Here is a 25492-nt window from a genome sequence, read left to right as displayed (position 1 = left end):
ATCCAATGGATATTTAGAATCTGTAAAAACTAAAGAAATAAAATGCCCTTCTATAGAGAGTTCTATACGGGAATGGAACAGTCACACTAACAATTCACACCTACACACAATTCACACAAACAACTCACACCTATATACAATTCACATACACAAATAACTCACACCCACATACAATTCACACACACAATTCACACCTCCATACAATTCACACATACAAACAACTCGCACCCACATACAAGTCACACACACAAACTATTCACACCTACATACAATTCACACACACAAACAACTCACACCCACATACAATTCACACCTACATACATACTCAGCCTTGAGTGCTCAGGCCCTAACTCAGAGCCAACCACTAAGCAAGGGCACCATGAACTGTGACCTAGGAAACAGGAAACACAATGGGCAGAACCTTAATCCTGTCACACCGTGGCTGGCAGAGTCCCAATAGCAAGACCCGCTCACAAAAGCAAGGACCCAATTACAGTTAAAGATGGTCCCTCCGTCCATGTCAACTGATGATGATACATCTATTCCCCGTGTCTGTGCTTCCCCCTAAAACTAACTGCACCTTCATTTAGCACGGAACTAACCCGCCATCCAACTTCGAGGACCTGCCTGACCGCTACTGCTCCACGGGGCTGCTCTGCCTCTGAGCAATGATTCTCAGGACACTATAAAATGGCGCAGGGGGTGGAATATTCCACAGGCTAAAGAAACATTGTACCAAAGCAAAGCGCCCTGGCACTGATTCTCCCTACTCTTGCTCAAGAAAGCTGAAAGCCATTCCTAGCTGGCACTTACCAGCAGAGAGCACGCCTTCACATCTCCAAGGTTAATCCTTCTACTGAAGGAGGAAAAAAATCAAGCAAATCCATATTAAGTAATATTTTAATTAGCTCTCTGATTTAACATTTAATGAGAAAGCCACATTAAACAATAACAAAGAATGTAAACTTTCATAAATGTCATTAATTAGCAGTTACAAAGACAGGCAGAAAAGCAGATCTAGACTGCTAATAATGAGACTCTGAGTCCCGAGGGACAGAGACAGGAGTGGTCTCGGTCACAAGTGGTTTGGCAGAAGAGCATGCTCTGCCTGGCAATCATGAGACCTGAGTTTGGATCCCCAGTACCCATATAAACGCAGTGCATGCTGGCACATCAGCTTCATCTCAGCAAACTGTGCAAACAAACCACTGCCTCAACTGGGTTCAAAGCAACGGACAGATATTCCGTGGGGAGACAGCACAGGCAAGCCGACTTCCACGTGGCTGGATGCTCCGAGACCTGACTGAGCAAGTTCAGGCCCCTCAGCAGTAGGACTACCTCCGCCTGCCTGCCTGCCTACTCAATATGCAATGGCTACAGGAAAAATCGTAGAAACGAGATCTTTCTAAACATTCCATCCAGCTACAGGATACAAGAAGCAGGACCTAAATGATATATAAAATGCAAACTGCTTATGAGGATCAAAGCTGACAACATCAAAGACATGCTCGAATCTTAAAGAGCAACTTAGCACACAGAGTCTGTCTGTCTGTCTGTCTCTCTCTCTCATAAGCAATTAATGGGAAAAGTTTCCAGTTACTCTGAAGAGACTTCCACCATGAAAGCAGCTGTTATTCAATTAATAGGTGTGACTGCAATCACATCACACACTAGCTTAATAGTCAGAAAACTAAATTTCTCTTAATACAGAAGACAAAATTATATGCTATGAATAGCAGGCTTATCTCACAGCTCCTACTCCAGAAAGTTATCAATGAACACACCACAGAGAGAGCTAGTGCCTCCTGGGTGCCCTGGTATGGTAGTGCCTCTCTACCCTGTTACAGTTTTTCAAGTACTTGTTTGAATGTTCATGGTTCATTAATAGGACCGATCTCTCAAATTTGATTTATCTTTGATAAATACTTCAAAGACAAGTTTGTATAAACCAAGTTAAAATAACTAACACCAAAGAACCCAGCTAACATATGAAGGCAGTGCAGAGGCCTGTCCAACCCCGGCTTCCTCCTGATGAGCAGCACAGCTGCCACCTGAAATGACTAATACTAATCTGGGGGAAAGCAGCCACGACAAACGCAGAGTGTGGGTTTTAAACATTGACCAGGAGTACTATTGCCTTTCAAGGAATTTAACCAACTCAATCCCAGTGACTTATGGGCACCACATGCCATATGCGCACCACGTGCCAAGGCAGGAGAGGATGGCAAAGACATAGGCCGAAAGAACCTACAGAAAAATAATGACCAGACACAAAATCCTGTTGCTGAGACGGGGACTAACGACTGAGGGCATCCAGTCACATAGTTCCCTCCTCACTAGCAACAATGTGCACAGTACAATAAAAGCGAGGAGTGGAAAACTACTAAGAATATAAATACTTTGCCAGGCACGGCGGGACACACCTTTAATCCCAGCACTCAGGAAGCAGAGGCAGGAGGGTCTCTACATGTAAATCTAAGCCAGTCTGGCACATAGAGCAAGCTCCAGGACAGCCAGAGATAGAAAGTACCACTCATGTAAAACGTACAAACTAACAAACGAACAAGAAAGATTATCAATAATTCATTAAAAATGCCAGCACTCCAGAGGCTCAGGCAGGCAGAGCTCTGAGTTCAAGGGCAGCCTAGTCTATATCTCAGGCCAGCTGAGGATACACCGTGAAGCCTTGTCCCAAAGTCTAATAAATGTCATTTTTAAACTGGAGAAGCCTAAGGCAGAAGCCTAAGGCGGAAGGATTGCTTCATCCAACATATTAGACCATTCAGGCAATGCAGCAAGAACGAGAGTATAAAAACCAGAAATGCAAAACAAAACAACATCGCCATTCCTGTTACTGCTGCTGTTTGGGGTTTGATTTTTTGAGACAAGGCCTCACTCTGAAGCTTTGGTTGTCCTCAGACTCAGAGATCCACATGCCTCTGCCTTTGGAGTACTGAAAAGAAAGACATGAGCTACCTACCACGCCAGGCTGGGAACATCATATCTAAGGACAGCTTTTCATGCTTCAAGTTCCTCCCCCTTCTAGAAGTACAACACACAATGTGCACGTGTTGAATGCACCACAGTAACTCTAAGTAGTAAAAGTTAAATAACTCACAAACCAATGCAACAACTGACAGCCAAGCACCTCTATGAAGGGTAAGAAGGCTCAGTGGGCCTCCCTCACGGTCATCCCGTCAATCGCAGAGTTCTCAGGGACTTGTTTTCAAAGTGTGAGTGTACACACTGTCCAAGTCTTACTCATGAGGAATCCTAATAACATGTTTTAGGGTACTTCACCATGAATCCCAGACAGATAGACAGACACACACACACACACACACACACACACACACACACAATCTAATGTTGGGATTACAGGCACATATGGGCAACACACTTGTTCTTTGATTTATTAATTTCATTTTCAGAAATACATTCTAAAAAATCATCCAAAACACAGAAATTATAAAATTCAACTATTTTATAACAGCAAAAAATGAAAATCACCTAATGCTTTAATACCAAAGTAATGCTTGCTTATAGGAAGCTGACTTGTGCCTATCTTTCTCAGAATTATCCCCCAATGAACAGGACCAATAGGACTAGCTTCCTCAAGTCAGACTCCAAAGAAATTACACACTTCCCCTTACACAGCACAGTAAAGACATCCTCATACCCTACTGACTTTATTATAGGATACGATAAACATTTATTATTCCCCTGTCAAAGTACAACACAATCATCTTGTGTCTGTAAAATTGTGGTGTTCTGATTAGGTTTGGTCCCCATAAACTCATGTGTTTGAATGTTTAGCCCACAGGGAATGGCACTATTAGGAGATATGACCTTACTGGAGGAAGTGTGGCTTTGTTAGAGGAAGTATGTCACTGTGGAGGCGGGGCTTGGAGATCACATGTCCGCTCAAACTCTGCCCAGTAAGAAATCCAGTCTCCTCTGGCTTCCCACAGATCCAGGTGTAGAACTCGCCTCTAGCATCATGCCTGCAATCCTGCCTGCACACTGCCATGACAATGCACTAAACCTCTGAACTGTAAGCCAGCCCCAACTATGTTTGCCTTTGTAAGAGTTGCTTCAGTCAAGGTCAGATGTGGTGGTGCACGCCTTTACTTCAAGTACTAGGGAGGCAGAGGCAGGGGGAATCTCAGTTTTGAGGGCAGCCTGGTCTACAGAGTTAGTGTCAGGATACCCAAAGCTATTCAAAGAAACCTTGTCTCGAAAAGTTTGGTCACGGTATCTCTTCAGAGCAATGGAAACCTGGCTAAGACACCAACTGACCAATGTGTTTCCAGACCCTCCTGTGTCTCGCTCGCCACCATCCTCCATTCCCATGCTTTAGCTACAGCATCAATTTAAACGGCAAACAGTTCTGCTTCTCTTTACCCTCCCTTTGTATTCCATTAGACCAGGATGAAGCTCTAAGACCTTTATGTGCCGCATATTTCCCTGTGTGATCTCATGTCCCACATCCCATAATTGCCTGTGTAGTCTCATGTCCTACCCCCCATAATTCCATGTAATCTCACAACAGAAGTCCAACATCTCTCTATGCAAACCTGTGCACACACTAGGCAAGGGTCCACCAAGTACCTCAAACTAGCCTGAGACTAGAGTCTTCCCGCCTTGGCCCCCGCATGCTGGCATTACAGAGTGCACGGCCATTCCAGGCTTTCTAGACCCTAAAATGCCTTTTCAAAAATAATCTCTACCCATTTACCTTACTGTATTCTACCAAAGCACTTAATACAAACACCTAAACTATGTGAAGCCTTTCTTCTGTTTAAAGACAAAATGCCCAAACTCTTCTCAGGGGCACGCACGACCGAGCACTTCTCAGACCCTGGGCTCACTCTCTAACACTGGCTAAGAGCCACACTGACTCGGAACCCAGCCTGTTGGGAATCTTCGTCCTTTTAGTTGGTCATTTACGGGCTCCTTTCCCTTTCTAGACTCTAAGTTTTGTTACAGTGCAGGGATAGACGGCAGGGAGAATGGGATTATTACTAAATCTCTTACGTTCTCATGGGTCACGGGAGAACTTATCACTTTAGCAAACGCATCTTCTGACTGAAAAGTGAACCTTCTCTTATAAATTCCAGTCAACACAATTGAAATCAATCTCTTATACTCACTTCCCAATACTGATGCATATTTTATATGTAACCAGGGAGAGAAGGGGAAAAAAACACTCATTTAAGAAGGGGAAACTGAAAATTTTCTTTCTTTCTTTTTTTTTTCTTTTTTTTTCTTTTTGAGATGGAGTTTCTCTGTGTAACCCTGGGTGACCTGGAACTCACTCTGTAAACAAGGCTGACCTCTGCCTCCTAAGGGCTCAGATTATAGGTGTGTTCCACTGTGCCTGGATATACTCATGCTTTTTTTTAAAAAGGAATATTCAATAAAAATTTAAAATCTGGGGGTTGGAGAGGAGGATCAGTGGTTAAGAGCACCCCCGAGTGCTCTCCAGAGAATCCAGGTTGGATTCCCAGCACCCACACCACAGTGTAAACCATCTGTAACTCTAGCCCAGGAGGATCTGGTGCCCTCTTCTGGCATCCAAGGGAACTGCACACATAAGGTATATAGTTATACATGCAGGCAAAATGCACACACATTACAAAATAGTAGTGGCACATGAGAGACAGAAGCAAATGGACCATAGATCAATAAAGTCAAGGCCAACCTGGTCTATAGTCTACAGAGAGTTTCAGGACAGCCAAGGCTACACAGAGAAGCCTTCTCTCAAAATACCAAAAAAAAAAAAAAAAAAAAAAGAGGTAATTTAAGATCAATGTATTTAAATTAAAAACAAAAAACAAAAAACAAAAACAAAAACACAAAAGTTTCCAAGGCAGTGGAGGCCTGTCCTCATGGTGGTGTGCCTGAACACCTAGTACACACATGCACTATGTCCCCAGGGTTTAATACACATGTAGGAAAGGGGGAAGGGGGAAGGGCGGGTACAAAAGTACAGTGGACCACAACACAATGTTCATCTCAGGTCTCCTCTTTAGATCTCGGTGAGTAAAGGTTACCTGGTCACACATAACATGCACCTGATTTCACTGGAATTTTGTTGAATCTTCCAACTACGCCCATGTCAATCCGATACTGCCAGGAACCCCAGGCACTGCATTCAAGTAGACAGCCTGGCAGACACTGGGGATGCTCACCGTGCTATAGACTGCAGAGACCGTGGGCGGGAAGAGTCGATCCTCCAGAGGCTGTTGCACGGGTCCTCGAGGAATTCTGGGAGGTGAGTTAAGGAGAAGAGAACTCAAGCAGAACTGCTCAGCAGTGGCAGAGTGTCCTGCCAAGGACCCACGCTTTGTACCCAACCTTTGGCCCTGGACACTTACTCCTCCCAAGAAACTGGAAACTCAACTCTGTCAAATCTCCTGGTGTGATTAGTTCCATTTCTCCACACCGGCTTCCACCCACTGGACATGAAAACAAGGGCCAGCGCTCTCAAACCTGTCTTGAGATTCAACTGCGTCACAGAGGGGCAAGGGACACTGCGAAGAAGACAGCAAAGTCGGCCGGCAGCGGAGAGGATACCTTGGTTTGAGGCTAAGCCGGAGAAACTGCTGATTGTGTTCCCCTCTGTTCTAACCACACAAAGGGCAAACACAACTGTTCCCTTGTTCTCTGTATTTGTTGTTGTTGTTATTCCTATAAATCTATTTTTTTTGTTGTTGTTTTTGTTTTTTTTGAGACAGGGTTTCTCTGCGCAGTCCTGGAACTCACTCTGTAGACCAGACTGGTCTCGAACTCAGAAATCCGCCTGCCTCTGCCTCCCGAGTGCTGGGATTAAAGGGGTGCACCACCACCGCCAGACTCTATGAATCTTTTAATTGAGCTAATTACTCTCCAACAACCTGCCCGCTTTCCATTTGAAAAATCAGGTGCTCCAGCAGTCACTTAAAATATTTCAGAAAACAAAGAAGACATTGCATTAAAAGAAAGACGACTATCATTTTATTCAACTTCCAGCAGGGAGGTAAGAGCCACCCCAGCTGGTGTGGCTATCTGGAAGAGCACTGCTTCTCTAGTCTGGCATCTGGGAGAGTGACAAAGGCCACAGCATTGTCTCTGCGTGACACTGTTACATGGACAGGTTATGTACCTTCTACAATAGATATAAATGATACGCATTATTTTACCATCTTTTTTTTATTAAAAAGATTTATTTATTTTATATATATATGAGTACACCACCATTGCTCTCTTACTCTCTTAAGACACACCAGAAGAGGACATCATATCCCATTATGGATGGTTGTGAGCCACCATGTGGTTGCTGGGATTTGAACTCAAGACCTCTGGAAGAGCAGTCGGTGCTCTTAACCGCTGAGCCATCTCTCCAGCCCTTTTATTTTACTTACACACACACACACACACACACACACACACACACACTAAGCCAACAATCCTGTAACCTAATTCCAGCCAGTTAATTCCTTTTTAAGTAATGTATTATAAACTCAAATGAAAAAAAATTCCCTCAACAAAATACTTAATACTTCTCGTATAAGGTTTCTTTGATTCACTGAGAGAGTAGGAGACAAGTCATGAGCTATGGACAGGTGTGGTGGCTTACAGCTGGATGCTCAGCACTGAGGAGACAGAGGCAAGACTGGTCACAGAATGAGTTTAGTTAGACCAGTCAGGGTTACAGAGTGAGACTCATTCAAAAAGCAAAGAGCTAGAGAAACAGCTGAGGAACGGACACGCACTGTCTGCGCTCAGTTACCAGCGCCACACGGTAGCTCAAACGCGCTCTAACTGCAGCTCTAGAGGGGCTAATTCCTTCTTCTGACCTTCGCAGGCAAGAGAAATGCACATGGTTTACATACACACACTCATACAAACATATACATACATACATAAATACAAGCAAAATACTCATACATATGAAATGAATAAATTTTATGAATAATAAATAGAATGAAAGGAAAAAAAGTAGTTTTCTGTTGTGTTGTGTTTTGTGCTTGATTTTTTTAAGAATGACTCTGAGTTGCCAAAGGCTGACTCATTAGCAGATTCTTTATATCCAGGCAGCCAGCTCAGAAGACTGGAAACAAAACAAACACACCCTGTGTTTTAATCATTAAAATGTCTAAAGAGACTATAGCAGTCTCTAGATAGTTCTTAAACTAGCAACCTCACACAACAGCTAAATCCACTGTCCACATCCCCACGCAAAGCTGTAAAGGCCGTGCTGCAGAGGAGCTGAAAACATCAAATAAAGGAACCGCTTCAGCCAAACCACTCCCAACATGCACACCACTCAATCCACACGCGCAGCCCACACCCACTGGATGTGCACACACTATACATACACATACTCCACACAAGCCATTTTACACACAGTATAGCACACATACATACTGCGTATACACACACACATATATATATACATATATATACATACACATAAATATACTATATACATATACCACACAGAGCACACATTATACATACACACATTTTATACACAATCTACCACACCACACTATACATTCATACCACACTATACACACACCATACACACACACATCACACTATTCATACACTACAGAGCACACATATACCATATACAGCACTGTATACGTACACACTACACATACAATGCACGCATACACACACCCCACCCAGCACTGTATACATACATACCACACACACTATACTAAGCACGCACTGTAGAAAGCAGAGGCCTAGCGAGCTGCTCCAGGACTACTCCTCCCTGAGCTGTCAGCTCTCTCAGAATGAAGGGCCACTTCCACTGAAATGAAACCCTTTGTGCTGAGTTCTACTACGGCTCTTGCAGCAGAGGGAGAGTGAGCCACACGACTGCTGTACTGCCAACTGCCATTGTGTTTCCAGGAAGAACTAATTCTCATGATGGGAGAAGAGTTCTCCAGGGAGTCACTAGTGTTCTGCCCGAGATGCTGAGCCACTCAGGACTTCTGCTTTCGGTTCCTCTGCTGGTTAATCAGATGACTATAATTACAGGATTGCTAGAGACATCATTTGCCCATGTTACAGGAACAAATATTCCTCCAGTTTCTACAAATAAAAATGCTGATTTCATTTTTATATTCTACAAATTAACAACAACAAAAAAAATGCCGTTGAGTGTTTAAAACAAAAGTACGGTTCTATTTAAAAACAAACAAAGCCCAGGAAAATAAAAATCAATCGATGCAGCCCAAGCCTGGTTCCAAATCCAACCAAGGAAAGGAAAGGAGAAGGGAGGGGAAGGGAAAGGAAAGGAAAGGAAAGGAAAGGAAAGGAAAGGAAAGGAAAGGAAAGGAAAGGAAAGGAAAGGAAAGGAAAGGAAAGGAAAGGAAAGGAAAGGAAAGGAAAGGAAAGGAAAGGAAAGGAAGAAAAAACAAACAAATGAACAAAAAAAAAAAAAGGCACTGGGTGTGGTGGCTGCAATCCTAGCTCAGGAAGAGAAGGCAGGAGAGTAGCCTGGATTGGTCAGAGATCTTGCCTAAAAAGATAAGCAAGAGAGAGGGCTGGAGATGCGGCTCAGGACTGAGTTCAGTTCCCAGCACTTACATCAGGCAGCGCAAAATCACTTCTGACTTGAGCTCCAGAGGACCCGACAGCCTTTTCTGGCCTCTGTGAGCCCCTGCACTCATGAGCATGTGTGTGCATATACAACTTTAAAAAGAAAGGAAAATGAACTTAAGCTGCAATCCTCAAAAACGCTAAGCAGATACTTCACTAACTTGAAGCTTAGCCCACCTCTTTACTTAACAACCCTAGTTGGTGTCGGTGCTCCTGGGTGTCTATCCGCCCAGAGGTGAGCTCTGGAATGAAGCATGTGAAGTGATTTTAGAGCTGACTGGACTTAGCCTAAGACACAGGCTGTTTATGCCCCTTTAAACTAAAAGTATTTTCTTTTTAATTTTTTAAAGATTTTAAATAAGGTTTCTTTGCACTTGTAAGTGTTCGCCAGGTATGTGCAGGAGCCCTAGGAGGCCAAGAGAGGAGCAGGCAACTGTGAGCTGGCAGATGGGGTGCTGGGCACCACACCCAGGTTTTCTGCAGCCACAGTGTGTACAGCAGCGCCCTCTCTCCAGCCCATACTGGTGATTTCTTGAATTGCTATGATGAATGTTTTATTGTAAATCAGTATGACTAAGGCAACTTGAGTTGCAAACCTCAACTACACTAGTTAATACTTTAGTTAAGTCCACTAACTTGTAATCTGGAGAGAAAGGTACACGGCCAACAGCATGTCTTTGGAGGAGTGGGAAAATGATTTGGTTTGATTCGGAGTTATTTGGTTCGCTAAAATAGACTCGTGTTGCCCAGGCTGGACACAGACTCTTCTTGCTGCCTCCGTCTCTCCAGTACTGGAGAATTACAGGTGTGTAGCACAATTGCCAGATGTATGTGTTCCGAGGTAAGACAGTATTAGACAGTGCCTTATATGGAACACCCAGCTTCCCACAGAGTATTAAAAAGGCTGTGTATATTCAGAGTCAGGGTTTAATATAATTAATAGCTTTTGCTACTTCATCAAAGACATTAAGTGTGAGCACTTAGGAACACGGTAAAACCATCATTCAAAAAACAAAGGGCAAGTGGGGCATGGTAGCACACATCTCTAACCCCAGCAGCCAAGCAGGGCATGGTGGCACACATCTTTAACCCCAGTACTCAAGGGGAGGCAAAATGATTTCCAGAACAGCCAGGACTCTATAGAGACCCTGTCTCAAAAAAAAAAAAAATAAAATAAATGAATAAACAAGCGGGGTAGAGGTGCCTGAAGAAATGCCACACAAGCATGAAGCTCCAAACCCTACACCTCAGCACCCTGCAAAGCAGCCAAGTGGGGAGGGGGGGAGGTCCTGGGGGAGGGGCGGGAATACCAGCAATGGAGGGGGCAGGCACAGGAGGCTCCTGGGTTCACTGCTGTCAGGTGAGAGACTGCCTCAAAACTGAAGGTGACATGACAGAAGACAGCTGACCTCAGTCAGTCACTCACTCTCACAGCGACATATGGCACACATGTACACACGAGAGGCACACATGTATACACAGGAGGCACACATATACACACGAGAGGCACACATGTACACACGAAAGCTAAGCAAAAACTTCAATTTCTTCTTGTTGCTGCTACTTGAGAACAAATGCGCACGCGCGCGCGCACGCACGCACGCGCGCACGCACACACACACACACACACACACACACACACACACACACACGTGTACAACATGAAAAGAGAAACCCTTCCTGCAGCTACTGAAAGCGTTCTGACCCAGGCTCTGCACAGCACAGGCAGGCTGCCTAGGAAACCCATAGGCTCTCCCTGGGCTCAGGCCAGAGCCCCAGCAGCCTGGCATCCACAGTCAAGCACCTCCACATCCAGGAAAACCTAGCAAGTCGGCCAGAGGCACACTGTACCATGAGTGCCATGCCGCACTAACTCAAAATGGTCACCCAATGACGTCATCAAACAAAATCCAAAAGGATTTTCATCCACGCTGACAGAGAGCCACTGTGCATTTGAGAAATGAAGTATGATTACTCATTAATGAGTAACTAACTAATTGATATGGCCTCTGGCCTGCTGTTTAGTAAAGAGCCAACAGTGAGTGGCTCTTTCTGCTGTGTGCCTGGGGTAGCCACTCTATGGCAGCCTGTGGCCCACAACCAACCACACCATGCCTCCCTCACCTGACCCTGGGGCCTTCCCAAAGCACGCCCTACTCACAACAGCTCAAATCACCAGCAAAACAAGCAAAGGCTCCTCGCTCTTCTGATCAGCCAGCTTCGTCCTTCTCTCTAGCAATGTGGTAGGCACACTGAAGTAGCTAAGCACAGGCCTCACTCACTGCTCCCAAGTGTTTCTGTTGGCCATTATCAGCAACTGTATAGAACCAATAGTTCTGCTCCTTCAAACACCCCAAATCCTTGAGTTTGAGAGTATAGGCAGCCCTAGACAGTAAATGGGACAGATCAATTACTACCCTGGCCTCAGGAAGCAGGCTTCTTCCCACACACAGTGCATGTGGTTCAGCTCCTCAGTTATTCTGCTTGCTGCCAGTGACGGCCACCAGGAGAGTGGCCGCTAATGTCTGTGGATCTCCATGGAAAATACAGAAAACGGTAGTGCCTAGTGCAGAGCATTCCATGCACTGTTGACAGCACTGAACCCTGTAACCGGCACAGAGAAAGCACAGAAGCAGACACTCACCCACCTAAGAAATCCAGGAAGTCGGCTTCTGTCCAGCAAAGGTCAAAATGAGGCTCAATACTTCAACCAACGGCAACGGCAACATAACACATTTTACCTTGGGCTTAGGCACACATTTACACACTGGTTTGTGTAACACGGACGTAAATTTCCACCTAAATTTTCTATTATACTCCCATCCTGAGATAAGTGCCAATCAAGTCACCAGAGTTCAGAGTCTATTTTGTTTGGTTTTTTTAGATGTTTTGATTTGGTTTAGTTTCAATTTTTTAAGACAGAGCCCTGTTACATGGCCTACACTGTGGTCAGGTTCACCACACAGCCTGGACTATCCGCCCTTCTGCTTCAAGCCACCCCAGGCTACAATTACAGGTCTGAATCACCACACCTATTTCATCTGCATTCTCCACCCCTGCCCATTTGCAGACTTACAGGAAAGCTTTAAACTGGGCCTGGTGGTATCCAGCTACCATCTCAGCACTCAGGGATGAGGCAGATCCTGAGTCCAGGCCAATTTGAACTACCTAGCAAGACCCTGTCTCAAAAATAATTAAAAAACAAAAACAACAACAACAACAAAAAAAAACAGTAAGTTTGCCACCTCAGATTCTCCAGTATAACATAAAAACATGAATTATCAGGACCAGGGGACCTAAGTTCAGTTCTGGGGACCTAAGCGACCATTCTGGACAGCTTATGACCACCTGTAATTAACCTTACCTCCACCTTCAGGGCAATCCAAAGCCTCTGGCCTCCACTACACCTGCACTCAAATGCCTAGGGGTGTGTGTGTGTGTGTGTGTACACATGCATGTGTTTGTGCAAGCACATAAAAACACAAATCTTTTATTAAAAATGAACTGAAATAACACCTGACACTGCTGACTGGTTCTTCTATTTCATGAATAAATACTAAGCATAGCAATGACGTTAACGGAGCTGCAGCCACGCAAAAACAAAATATTTGAATTTTAAATAATAGAAAATGATTTTAACAAGACCAAGGCTCACAGTGTGGCACCTCCATGCTAAGGGTTCCTTACTCAATTAAAAAACAGGAAAGACTTCACTTTACATTTATTTCAAGAAATTTGATTTTACTTTTGAAATTGTGTACCATTAAACAAAGAGGTAAACTTCTCTGTTACAGATGCGAAGCGCAACCAACGAGTGGGGGTGGTATGCAGTGGGCCGACGCAAGCCCAACAAAGGCCCACAGAGCAGCTCTGCAGAGCCCCACCATGAAAGCCCTCTTTGTCTTTCTGGTGAACACAAGTCCTTTCAATGTCACAATATATAGTTTAAGAAAAACAAAAAAAAGGGCAAATGAAGAGGAAGATGGGTCAGCTTCTGTGGGGACATCTCCTCGAGACAACTATGCTGAAGGGTCCATGGACACTAAAGAGCTGTGCAAGCAGGCAGCTACTGAGCACGCCTACCACCAGGGGCCAGCGAGAAAGACTCCCACAGCCTGTCTGGAGCTCCAGGAGCTGCAGTTTTGTTTCCCACTCATCGGTCCATTCAGAAGAGACAGAGTGCACTGTCATCTATCTCTGTGAGCGACTTGGGACCCATAATCCCATCAATTTTGCTTGATGGGACAGCAGAAGGCTTAACATCTGCGCCAGGTGTTTCAGAAGGTCACATCCCCAAAGAAACCTCTCCGAAAAAAATTCAAGACTGCAGCTGCATAGTACAGCACCAACACTCACTAACCTTATAGCTTTTAAGACAATAAGCAAGCCTTGGTGTGGACCCCAAGTGTTCTAATCCTACAGGATCTAAAGCTTCCACCACATTAATGAAGTAGGAGAGAACCCTTCAAGCAGCCACAGATAGCAAGCATGGAGACAGCATAATTCCTTTGGGGCCGTAAGCAAAGACTCATTCTCTACTGTTAGGTTAAGGCCAGAAATGGTGGTGTACCTCACATCCGTCTTCATGGATGGAAATTTTCAGGCTCCCTCACAGTTAAGACTTTATAAATGCATATGGGCAACTTAAGGCAGTCACAAGACAGCTCACCTAGGAGACAAATCAGGATGCAAGACCAGGTTAATTAAAATTTACTAAAGGGGGGCTGGAGAGATGGCTCAGCGGTTAAGAGCACTGACTGCTCTTCCAAAGGTCCTGAGTTCAATTCCCAGCAACCATACGGTGGCTCATAACCATCCATAAATAGATCCAGCGCCCTCTTCTGGAGTGTCTGAAGACAGCTACAGTGCACTTACATATAATAAATAAATCTTTAAAAAAAAAAAAAAAACTTACTAAAGGTTACTAGATCCATGGTAATTAGAAAGTTTTATGTCAGAGTTAAGGAAGAGTGGACTTCATCTTCTGGTATAAACTGGATATGAAATTACAACAGTAATGTGGAAGAGAACCTGAAATAAATATGCAGAGTAAAGCCATGGCTAACACGGGAAAGGGGTAAAAAGGCAGAGAGATGAAGTGACCTCCTCACCGCCACACAGCTAACTCCTGTGATGGCCACAGTAGAAAGCCAAGCCCATGGAGAGGTTGCAAGCTCATCTTTATGGCTTCATGACCCAAAAATGTATTCACCTCCATAGTAAGTCCTAGGCCAAGCAGGACTATGTAACATAACCCTGCCTCAAAATAAAAAGCATTTTATAAACAAGGCAAAGAAAAGTAAAGGCACACCCACTGTCTAGAGCTCACAGACATGCTGTGCTCCACAGGGTTCTTCCAAGTGTCACTGTCACTAGTGAAGAAACAACTCCCATCATACCTAGGGCACTGTAAGCAAGCTCTGGGAAGGGTGTGAGACAGGGAGCACTTGCCCCGTCTGAATCCCCAGTCACCACTCCTTAGCTGCTCATGTATCTTGCAGAGAATGTCTACACATACACATCCTAGCAACCTTTAAAGGCTGCTTCTAAAATTAGTGATCACAACTCTAAAGGATGCTTCTAAAATTAGTGATGTTCTAAAATGACCCAAAATACCCAATGACTAGAGGCTTAGAAGGGAGAAGTGTCTAAGCCACGGGTCACTGGCAATTATAAAAACAAGACAAGGACAGCTGGATAAAGGTTCTAAGATGGAGTGGGTGGGAATGACTTATGCCAGAGGCAGAGGCAGAGGCAGGAGGATCTCTAAGAGTTTGAGGCCAGCCTGGTCCACACAGCAAGTTCCAGATTAGTGAAGGCTATATGAGACCCTAGCTAAAATTTTTTAAATATTTTAAAGGTTAAAAAAAAAAGGCAAAATGTATCTGAGTGTTAACTGGTTCATCACACCAGCTATTGATTTCTACACAATGGCACCAAATACAATATACACTGGATAAATGACACTGTCCCTTGGACAAGTTATATAATCTATTAATCTCTAACATCCAGTTTGCACAGCAAATCCCACCTTTAAAAGTCAGCATCTAAACACTAAGGTGGCCACATCATCTCCATAATATGTATGCCCCAAAAGATCAAAACTCAGGATGCAAATCTGTTTGTTTTGGGAAGTGGGGGACGCTCACTCTAACGCCTAGGCTCAAGCAATCCACCTGGCCTTGGCCTCCTGAGAAGATGGGTACAGGCATGTACCTCCATGTTCACTTAAAACAAAAACAAAAACAAAAAAGTTTTAAAAATGCACAATCTAGCCAGGCAGTGGTGGCTCACGCCTTTAATCCCAGCACTTGGGAAGCAGAGGCAGGTGGATTTTTCTGAGTTCGAGGCCAGCCTGGTCTACAGAGTGAATTCCAGACAGCCAGGGGCTACAGAGAAAAACTATCTCAAATAAACAAAAACAACAAACAAAAAATAGTAATAAAATAAAATAAAAATAAAAATGCACAATCTAACTGACCAATGGGACATTCAAGACTATATAGTATTGTATGTAAATCTCACCAATTCATGTAACCCAAGGTATACTGCAATATAAGGGCAAAATTGTGCATTTTAAAGTTAGACCTGAACTGCAACCCAAATCTTCTGCCAAGCCTGCACATCCTAAACAAGACAGACACGTGGACTTTGAGACAGAGTCTCAGTCAGCCCAAGCTGCCTGTAACTTATTATAAATCAAGATTTTCTTGAACTCCTGAAGTTCCTGCTTCTACCTGCTCCCAAGTGCTAGGATTACAGGAGTATTTACCATGGCTAGTTTAACATGATAGTCTTAAGCAAGCCAGTCAACAAATGGGATCATTTATAATCACACTATTAGCAATTCAAAGCAGGAGTTCTCAGAGTGTGTTTAAATTACTTTATTTTGGCTTTGTTTTGAAGCAGGATCCCATAACAAACTGGGTTTACCTCAGACTTATGATCCTTCTGCTTCAGTCGCCCAGGTGCTGGGATCACAGATTCATAGGAAGCACAGCTCCTACACAAATACTTTACACACATAAGCAGCCACTTTGCAGAGATTTTTAGTATGATTTAAAGATATTTAATATAAATACATATTCCACTCCCTCAACTTACAGGTGCACATGTTAGTTGAATTTTTTGGAAATCTGCAAACATAGTATTGGTAGAACCTAAAGTTGAGTAGGAAAAGAAAGGAAAGAGCCTACCTCCCTTCCCACTGAGCCTTGGAAAGAACTAATGCCTCAACCCCCAGCCAGCAGAGGGGTCCCACAGGCTGCTTGACAGTGGATTCTAGTGGGGAGTGCGCGTGCATGTGTGTGTGTGTGTGCGCACGCGCACACACACACACACACGAACATGTATGCACACACTGCTTCCTTCACTGCCCTGTTAAGTTGGCACTGCCATGGCCCAGCCTCAGTGCAGACTCCAATGAGAATGGCAGCTTCCCTCACTGCTCAGCTATGAAATTCTTTTAGTTTGAGTGCAGTTGCCTCAAACTGTACAATTTGGAGTCACAAACCTATACAACCCAGACAGCTCTAAACAAGAGCATGCCAGTCTGCTAAAGCTGCCCCGAGTGTCCCCAACACAAGATGGGCCGCATCTTGCACTTGGCCCTCAAGTGTTACCTCCCTGACACTCAATGTTCATACCTGTCCAGCCCAGTGAGCCACACCTGACAAGCGCAACTTCCCCCACTCCCTCTCTGTACAACTCAACTGTGCCCCATAACCACGACTATGGGGAAAGCAGGGCTAGAGGCTGGAGCCGTGGTTCACCGATTAAGAGCACTTGGTTCCCAGCACCCACACCACAGAGCTCACAATGGTCTGTAACTAAAGACCCACAGGATCCAATGCCCTTGTCTGCCCTCCAATGGTACCACACACATAAATATAACAAATAAAAATAACATGTTTATAAATAACATTATTTATTTTATGTATATGAGTGCTCTATCTGCATGTACACCTGTGTGCCAGAAGAGGGCGTCAGATCCCATTACAGATGATTATGAGCTACCATGTGGTTGTCAGAAATTGAACTCAGGACTTCTCAAAGAGCAGTCAGTGCGCTTAACTACTGAGTTATCTCTCCAGCCCTAAAAATAACATCTTTAATAGAGAAGGTCTGCACTGTAATTCAAACTGTAATATTAATATTAATCTCCTTGGATTGACTGTCAATGTTTCACCCAATCTGCTTCAACCATGCTCAACAGATAGGTCCTAATTCAATACCTCAGCTGAGCATCGAGCAGCACAAAGGGAGAGGGGGCTCAATCCTAAAATTTGAAGCCAAGTAAGAATGTGCACTGCTAATAAGTAAGTAATTAACTAAGTTAGTGAGTGGCTCAGTGCTCACCTCAGTCTGCTCCACTCATGAACACCAATGCTGGCCAAGGAGCAGGAGAGAGTGCTCGCTCCAAGCGATATTCACAAGTTTGCCCCCAAGGCCCTAAAGAACATACACAGCAGGTACTGTTAACAAACCCACAAAACAGCTTAGCAACTACACAGCTCTCCCTTGATCACATGGCCGGTAAGACTCAGCACAGGCTTACACCACCCAAGCTCTACTCCCCAGTCAGGCCGGGGGCCACTATCCTGTCACTCCCTACTCCCTCCAGAATAAACTCCTGTGTTGCAGAAACAAGGTGATACACAACTGTCCAGGAGCTTCTAGCCGAACCCTGCCATCACAGGGCATACACGCCACCCACTCCGGATGTTGACTACGGAAACCTCCTTACACCTTACAAGGAATAACTACAACTCCTACCCAAGCAGGGAATTGAATCCACCCTGTCTTCTCACAGCATGGGAAAGCAAAGCAGACTAGGGACAGAGCATGCGACGGTTGTGCTTGGTTTACTGTGTATGAAGTGCATGGTCAGAGAAAGTGGAGCAACCTTTTGCACATATGAACTGGTTAACTGGAAAGTGTAAAAGTGGTCCATTCCAAATAAACGTCTCATGCAATCCACGTTCACACACCTGATTCTCCAACACTGCTAGTCAGACTCGAGACTCTTCCTATCCCAGTTTGCGCTAATTCAGGTTCAGCTGTGATTCAATTAGTACAGCCCAGGCCAACAATACTGAACAGTTTCTTGTCAGCAAGTAACACAATTTAAATGTGTGAAACATTTCCTTCCCGAGCATTTAGCACATCAGCTGGGGGCTGGTCTGTGGCTGCATTGGCTGTGAACTGAGTGGAACTGTGCTGTGGCAGCAGCAAAGCTCAGGTCACAATGCTCTCATCTCAGCTTAGGACAAGCCCACGGGAGGACGACATAGGTGGGACACGTGCCCAAACCAGGTACTCAGGCACACATGGAACAGGGAAGCAAATACAGCACAAGCCACTCAGCTCAAAAGTGGGTTCTGGAGCCAGCCAGCTTGCTGCCAAAGCTGACCACCTGAGTTCGATCCCTGGAACCTAAATGATAGGAAGAAAGAACAAATTGTCCTTTGACCTCCAAACAGACCCAGAAGCAAAATAAGATGTACAAAGTAAATAAACGTCCATGTGTAGTAGCCCATATCTCTAATCTCAGATGAGAGAGGCAGAGGCAGGGAGATCTGAGTTCAAGGCCAGAGTGGTCTACAGAGTGAGCTTCAGAATAGCTAAGGCTCCATAGAAAGACCCCACACCAATAAAATAAAACAAAAACAAGTAAACAACTCCCTAAGTAAAGGACCCGGCTGGCTTCCCACGCTGACTGCTCTTCTTTGCATACAGCCCGGCTTTCCCACTCGTGTCTGCAGTATCTTCCCCAGCCTCTGACAAGGATAAAGTGGCTAAGAATTTAATAGTTGTTCAACTCTAGGCTCAAAGGAACTGCAACTTTGTTAACATTTTCTTTCATGTATGTTGGTGCTCTACCTCCATGTACGTTATGTGTGAGGGTGTGGGGTGCCCTGGAACTGGAGCTACAGGCAACGACGAGCTGTCATGTGGTTGCTGGGAACTGAACTGTGGACTTCTGGAAGAGTAGCCAATGCTCTTAACTGCAGAGCCATCTCACCAGCCCAACCTGGAACATTGTCTTTATCTGCCCTAGGTCACGGTGACTCCAAGGTTTCCCTGAGACATGACACTGAAGAGTCAAGGAGTCAAACAAAACTAACAGTGATAACTGTGACAGCACAGAGCAGGCGCCTATCACCCCAGCTCATCAGCAGGCTGAGGCAAGGGAACAGCACACTTCAGCCCGGCCTCAACTACAGTTAAACCCTTAATGAGCGAAAGACAAGAGAGGAAAGAAGAAAGGAGGCGGGGACACAGCTCAGGCAGACAGCACTTCCTGAACATGCAGGGACTCTGGGTTCACTCTCCCATCCTACACAAAGAAGGACACACTGTGAACCCCTCTAGGATGAGGCTCAGTTGACTGCTTCCCTGACATGAAAGCCTGGCTTTGATCCTGAGCACTCCCCAAACTGAGCATGGTAGTTAAGGCTGGAATCTTACAGAAGTGCGGGAAGGGGGATCCAAAGTTCAAGGTCAGCCTCAGCAGACTAAGGCTAGCCTGTGCTGTGGAATATTCAGTCTCAAAAATATACTCATCCAAGAACCAAAAGGGGGAGGCAGGTGAGAAGTCAAGTCCATCAGAACATCTGCGCCAGCATCAGACTCCCGTTTGCTGGCGCTAAAGTGAAAATGGACAGAGGACTCAAACTACATGACGCTGGACATTTTAGTTTAAAGTGAAAACAAGCTTGTATGCATAAAGATGTTTCTGACAGGTTGCAGTGAAGCGACAGTCTGCCACACAGACCCCTGGGAAAGACAAGACACTCACCAGTGGTATCAGGCCTACAGACAGCAGCACACTAGCCAGCAGGCTCTCCAGAGAAAACTGATTGGGTCCATAGCTTTTTGGTTGTCTAAATGTCAGTGAAAGGGGTGGAAACACAGCCACACGCCCTCCAACAGACATCTTTCTTTTTCAAATCCAAGGTGTAGGGCACAGCTTTCAACAAACTGTTTCCTTCAGCATACTCAAGACAGCTGCCCAAGCACTGCAAGGTCCATCCTGAGTCTAGTCTAGAACCACAGAACCACCAACTGATGATAGGAACTTAAAGGACAGCCACTCACTACGCCAATCCTGAGAGGGGCGAGGCACACCAGTGCCTGAGGAGGGCGCCAAGATCATGACAGCACGCAGGCTCCCTCTGAGCTGGCAAACGGGCTTACTCCATCCATCCATTTTGAGTGACACTGAGACCAATCAGAGCTGTAGAGGGCGCGGCCTGCTGAGAGGAGGAGTCACTGACCAGGTCCTAAGAGCTGTGTGTGTCTCTCCACAAACTCTGCTGCTCCTCTCTGCTCCTTGTTTGCCTTGGTGCCAGCAGCTCCTCCACACTCTCCCTACCAGCAAGCGCTGTCTGTCTGCTCAGCCTGATGCCCAGGAAGGGGCAGACTGAGGTGAGAGGTGAGACAAGAGCCTTCAGGAGGCTGAGGGAAGCCTGGAAGAAGTGAGGTTTTGTTCCTTCAGAATTCTGAAACCTCTAATTATCCCGTCAAAGACCTGCTGGTATCTATCTACATGTTGGCTTTTCAATTTTTCTGGATAGGATTTCATACAGGAAGCATAAAAAGCGACATTCATTTCTGCCTAAACAGTTATGCCACCATACTTGGCATTTAACTTTCAGTAAGATTAACATTTTCACATTAAGTCCCAGCCAGAAATATTTTCATTATGGCTTCTTATTTACTGAAGTGTTTTCTCATTGTTATTATTTAATACCAAATGATCAAAAATCGACTTCAGATCAATCAGCTGTTTCAACTCAGCAAGTGCTTTCAAGAGCTGGGTCCGCACTATCAGTGTTAGCTGCTCCAATGGTCTCAACAAGGTGGCAAGAAATTTATTTAAAATCCTAAAAAACTAGACGAGGGAAATGGGTTGGCAGAAGAACTTTGTCAGAATTTTGGTGTGGCATGAAACTGGAGATATGACACCTAAGCTCTGAAGTAGCTTTTTATTGGTGAGTGCTCTCTGACATTTTATGGGGTTGTCCTTTTGAAGGATTCTCGGAGCCTTTGCTAACAGTCTAGAGACATGCCTGGCAAACCAGGAAGGCTGAGAATTGCATACATAAGAGACAGGTCTTTCAAGACAACCCCTAGATCAAGTAAGAAGTTTTGGTATGCAGTAATTAGCTTGCTAAAATTTAAGGCTTTGTAAAAGTTTTATTGTTTAACAATAAAAAGAGCTTCTAGGAAGGCTATCGGTGCCCAGTCCTTCAGAGACTGATCTTCTGCTGCTTGAAATTCATCCTGTAGCCTCTCTTTTATCAACTGTCCTAAAGCACCTGCAGGGTTCATGTACACCTTTGTGGCTTCTGTGGGCCCTGCCTGCATACATGTGGTATATGCACACAGAGACACACGAATGGGCTGGTAAGATGACTCAGTGCTTGCTGCAAGTCCTCACAGTCTGAGTTTGGACCCCAGAACCAACAGGGTGGAAGGAGAGAACTGGGACCTACAAGTTGTTCACATGTATGAACACATGCACAAATACACTCACACACGCTCTCGCACACACACATGCACACACACACACACACGCTCACACGCTCTCACATTCACACACAAACACACATACAATGTAAAACTAATAGCCAAATGCTCTAGTTGAGTGCGCCATATGCTACAATAGCTAGCACTGAGCTGGGTGGAGCAGCTCAAGGGCACAACACTCCACTGCCTTCATCTTCATCATCACTGGGAATTTCTCCTCTTAAAAATAGACTTTCCGATCTGGGAAGATGGCAGCAGTTATCAACAGTAATTGCTCTTTCAGATGACCGGGGTTCAACTCTAAGCGCCCAAATGGTAACTTACAGATGTCTTTAACTCCAGTCCCAAGGGATCTTAAGCCCTTTTCTAGTGTCTGTGGGTATCAGGAATACGCACAGTACACAGACGTACATGCAAGCAAAACCCCCATACACTTAACAATTTAATGAAGTAAACAATAAAAGTAGCCACATTTGAAGTTTCAGAATAGCATTCTTAGCCGGATGGGGTGGCACACACCTTTAATCCCAGCACTCAGGAGGCAGAGGCAGGCGGATTTCTGAATTCGAGGCCAGCCTGGTCTACAGAGTGAGTTCCAGGACAGCCAGGACTATACAGAGAAACCCTGTCTCAGAAAAAAGAAAAAAGAAAAAAAAAAAAAGAATGCTATTCTTGCTGCAGGACAAGACCATCAGACACCAGCACCACAAACAAGGCTCCCTCAGAGAGCAGTCACCGTGCCATGCTCCATCCTCAGGCCTTGCATCATCCTACACAGAGTAGACACTAGATGACAGGATGTGCCATGACAGTGTAAGTTCAGGGAGGAAATGGCTCACTTCTGTCCGTGTTACAGCCTAGCTCTCCACAACAGCCAGAGCCCCGTAAGCAGACGACAGATGAACACTCAGGAGGCTCCCTTAACCTGTTTATGTCCAAGGGCATCCTAGGTGTCCAGCAACTCCTGTCACATACACTGCCACACAGTTCCTTCTCCACAATGCTCACAGGCACGTCATGGCTGACGCGGGAAACATAACCACCTGGCCTGGTGCATAACAGCAATTCTTCTCACTTGAACACTTGGAGGCTGCTGCAGTGAGCTACGGGGACTGACAGGGAGTGCTGAGGAGAGGGAGAAAGAAGGGCGAGTGGGTGGGACAGTCAGCCTGACCACACACTGTTGTAACACCAACACCACCAAACACCACCTCACTGAGGACACACCGTGTCATCAGAAACCACGTCATCAGGCCTCGGGTAACTTTTTAAACCCTTTATTTTCCGGCTGACTTAGTTCCCTAATATATTTCTTTTTCTAACTTCAAGAATTCCCATGATCCTTCTTGGAATGGACGTAACCCAGTCCTTGCAATTCCACTGGAGACAGATTAGTCTGAATAAACCAAAGGTGAGGAGCAGATTTCTGTTTCTGACTAAGATCCACAGAGCTGAAGACAAAATCCACCCTAAAGGTAAAGAGGCCATGAGCCTGAACTGCCCCAAGCTTTCTTCTCCATCAGAGCTGCAGCTGCAAGAAACAAAGCAACAGGGCCCAAGGAAGCAGCGGCAGCCAGGCCAAGAAGCCTCCTGGCTCACCGAGTCCTCCCTCTGGCCTCACCAAGTCCTCCCTCAGGTTGCTCTTGTTTGGTTATTGTTGTTATTTTTGTCTGGGGTTTGCGGTTTTGTTTTTTTTTTTGTTTTTTGGGTTTTTTTTTTTTTTGGTTTTTTTTGGGGGGGGAAGGGGTTGAGGGAGATGACACAGTTTAACCATATATGGCTGTCCTGGAACTCACTAAATAGACCAGGCTGGCCTCAAACTCAGAACCATCTGCCTCTGTCTCCCAAGCGCTAGGATTAAAGACGTGCGCCACCACACCTAGCCATAATTCAATGATTCTTAAAACTGCAGGCTCAAGTCTCCCAGACAGATGCCCTAGACAGTCCATCCCCACTTGCCAGCTCTTTCCCAGGTTCTCTGGGGTGTTCACGGCAAAGATGGGAGAGAATCCTGTGTGCAGGAAGTCACCTGCCAACTAGTGGGAACAAAGCCCACCTAGGCGCTTCTCCTTAGAAACAGGGCAACGAGGCTTTTTTCTCCTTGAAAAGCCAGTGCAGCAGACTAAAGAGCTGGCCCAGCGGCTTAGAGCATGAGCTGCTTCCACAGGACACAAGTGCAGCTCCCAGCGCCAAGGAGAGGAGGCTCACAAGTGCTTGTAGTTAGTGTCACGGGACCCAAAACCCTCTTCTGGCATCCTTGGATACCTGCACAAAGACACTAGGGCCTACACACAGACACACACAAATGCACAAAAACAATAAACTTTAAAAAAAAAAAAAATCTATCATTTTGAGGATAAGACATGTCACTCTCATCCTGTGAGGAAGACTACAAAACCACACTGGTAAAGCAAGCAGAAAGAAGTCTTCTATGTAGAAGGCATGAGCAAACACCAATAGTACCATTAACAAGGGGCAGTAACACGAGACCGATCCGGGTGAACGGTGTCTACATAAGAGACTACAGAGATGGCGCAGTGGGCAGGAGCACTTACTGCTCTTCCAGATGCCCTGGATTTGGTTCCCAGCATCCACATCTGACAGCTCACAACCACCTGTAATAATCCAACACCCTTTTATGGCCCCCTGCAGGCACCTAGACCTATAGCATAAACTCACAGAGACACATGGAATTCTAAGAATGAAATAAAACTAAAACTTTTTTAAATTTATTTATTTATGTAATGTACGTGAGTACACTATCACTCTCTCCCCTAAAACCTTTTTCTAAAGGAGTTACACTGAGGGAACTTTAAAGACTGGAACAAGAAACAAGGAGCTCCGTCCTATGAGCAAGGCCTTCCCAGAAGCCCATGATCCATCAAGACAAGAACAACACAAGACAAACTAGGCTCACACCTCACACCAGTAACCCAACAGAACTGCGTCCATGCCTACACACAAGTTTTTACTTCACTTCTACTGTTCCATCCAACGTCTGACATTTCATCTAAACTTGGGTGACACACACACAAAAAAGCAGGGCAGCTGAACAGCCCGGTAGTGAAGTCAAGCATGGTGACCTCACGTCAGTCCCAGAATCCTCACAGTGGAGACAGCTGCCAATAAGTTGTCCTGACCTTCACACACACGTGCTCACACACACGATTTCAAAAACTAAATGTGAAAACAAAAACCAGGGGGAGGAAACAACTCACTGTGTTAACAGGAAAAACCTGCTAAGGCCAGACTCAGAGACAGCCCAGAGGGGTGTGTGTGTGTGTGTGTGTGTGTGTGTGTGTGTGTGTGTGTGTGTGAGAGAGAGAGAGAGAGAGAGAGAGAGAGAGAGAGAGAGAGA

General features: G+C 45.2%; 1 protein-coding gene across 20 annotated transcripts in view; it reads right to left on the bottom strand.

Moving 5' to 3' along the window:
• Eif4g3 (eukaryotic translation initiation factor 4 gamma 3) overlaps nucleotides 1-25492 on the bottom strand; it is a 212377-nt gene that overhangs the window by 155482 nt on the left and 31403 nt on the right. For all 20 annotated transcript variants that reach the window (XM_029540030.1, XM_029540031.1, XM_021199480.2 and 17 more), the window contains one exon: nucleotides 6195-6270. Coding sequence is in view for 14 of the 20 variants with exons in the window: in XM_029540013.1 (XP_029395873.1) it covers nucleotides 6195-6270 (76 nt within the window). In the remaining 6 variants the exon portion in view is untranslated. The remainder of the gene's footprint in view (nucleotides 1-6194; nucleotides 6271-25492) is intronic.

Source organism: Mus pahari, chromosome 6 (assembly GCF_900095145.1).
Source record: "Mus pahari chromosome 6, PAHARI_EIJ_v1.1, whole genome shotgun sequence".
Lineage (NCBI taxonomy): Eukaryota > Metazoa > Chordata > Mammalia > Rodentia > Muridae > Mus > Mus pahari.
This window is presented reverse-complemented; position numbering and strand designations above follow the sequence as displayed.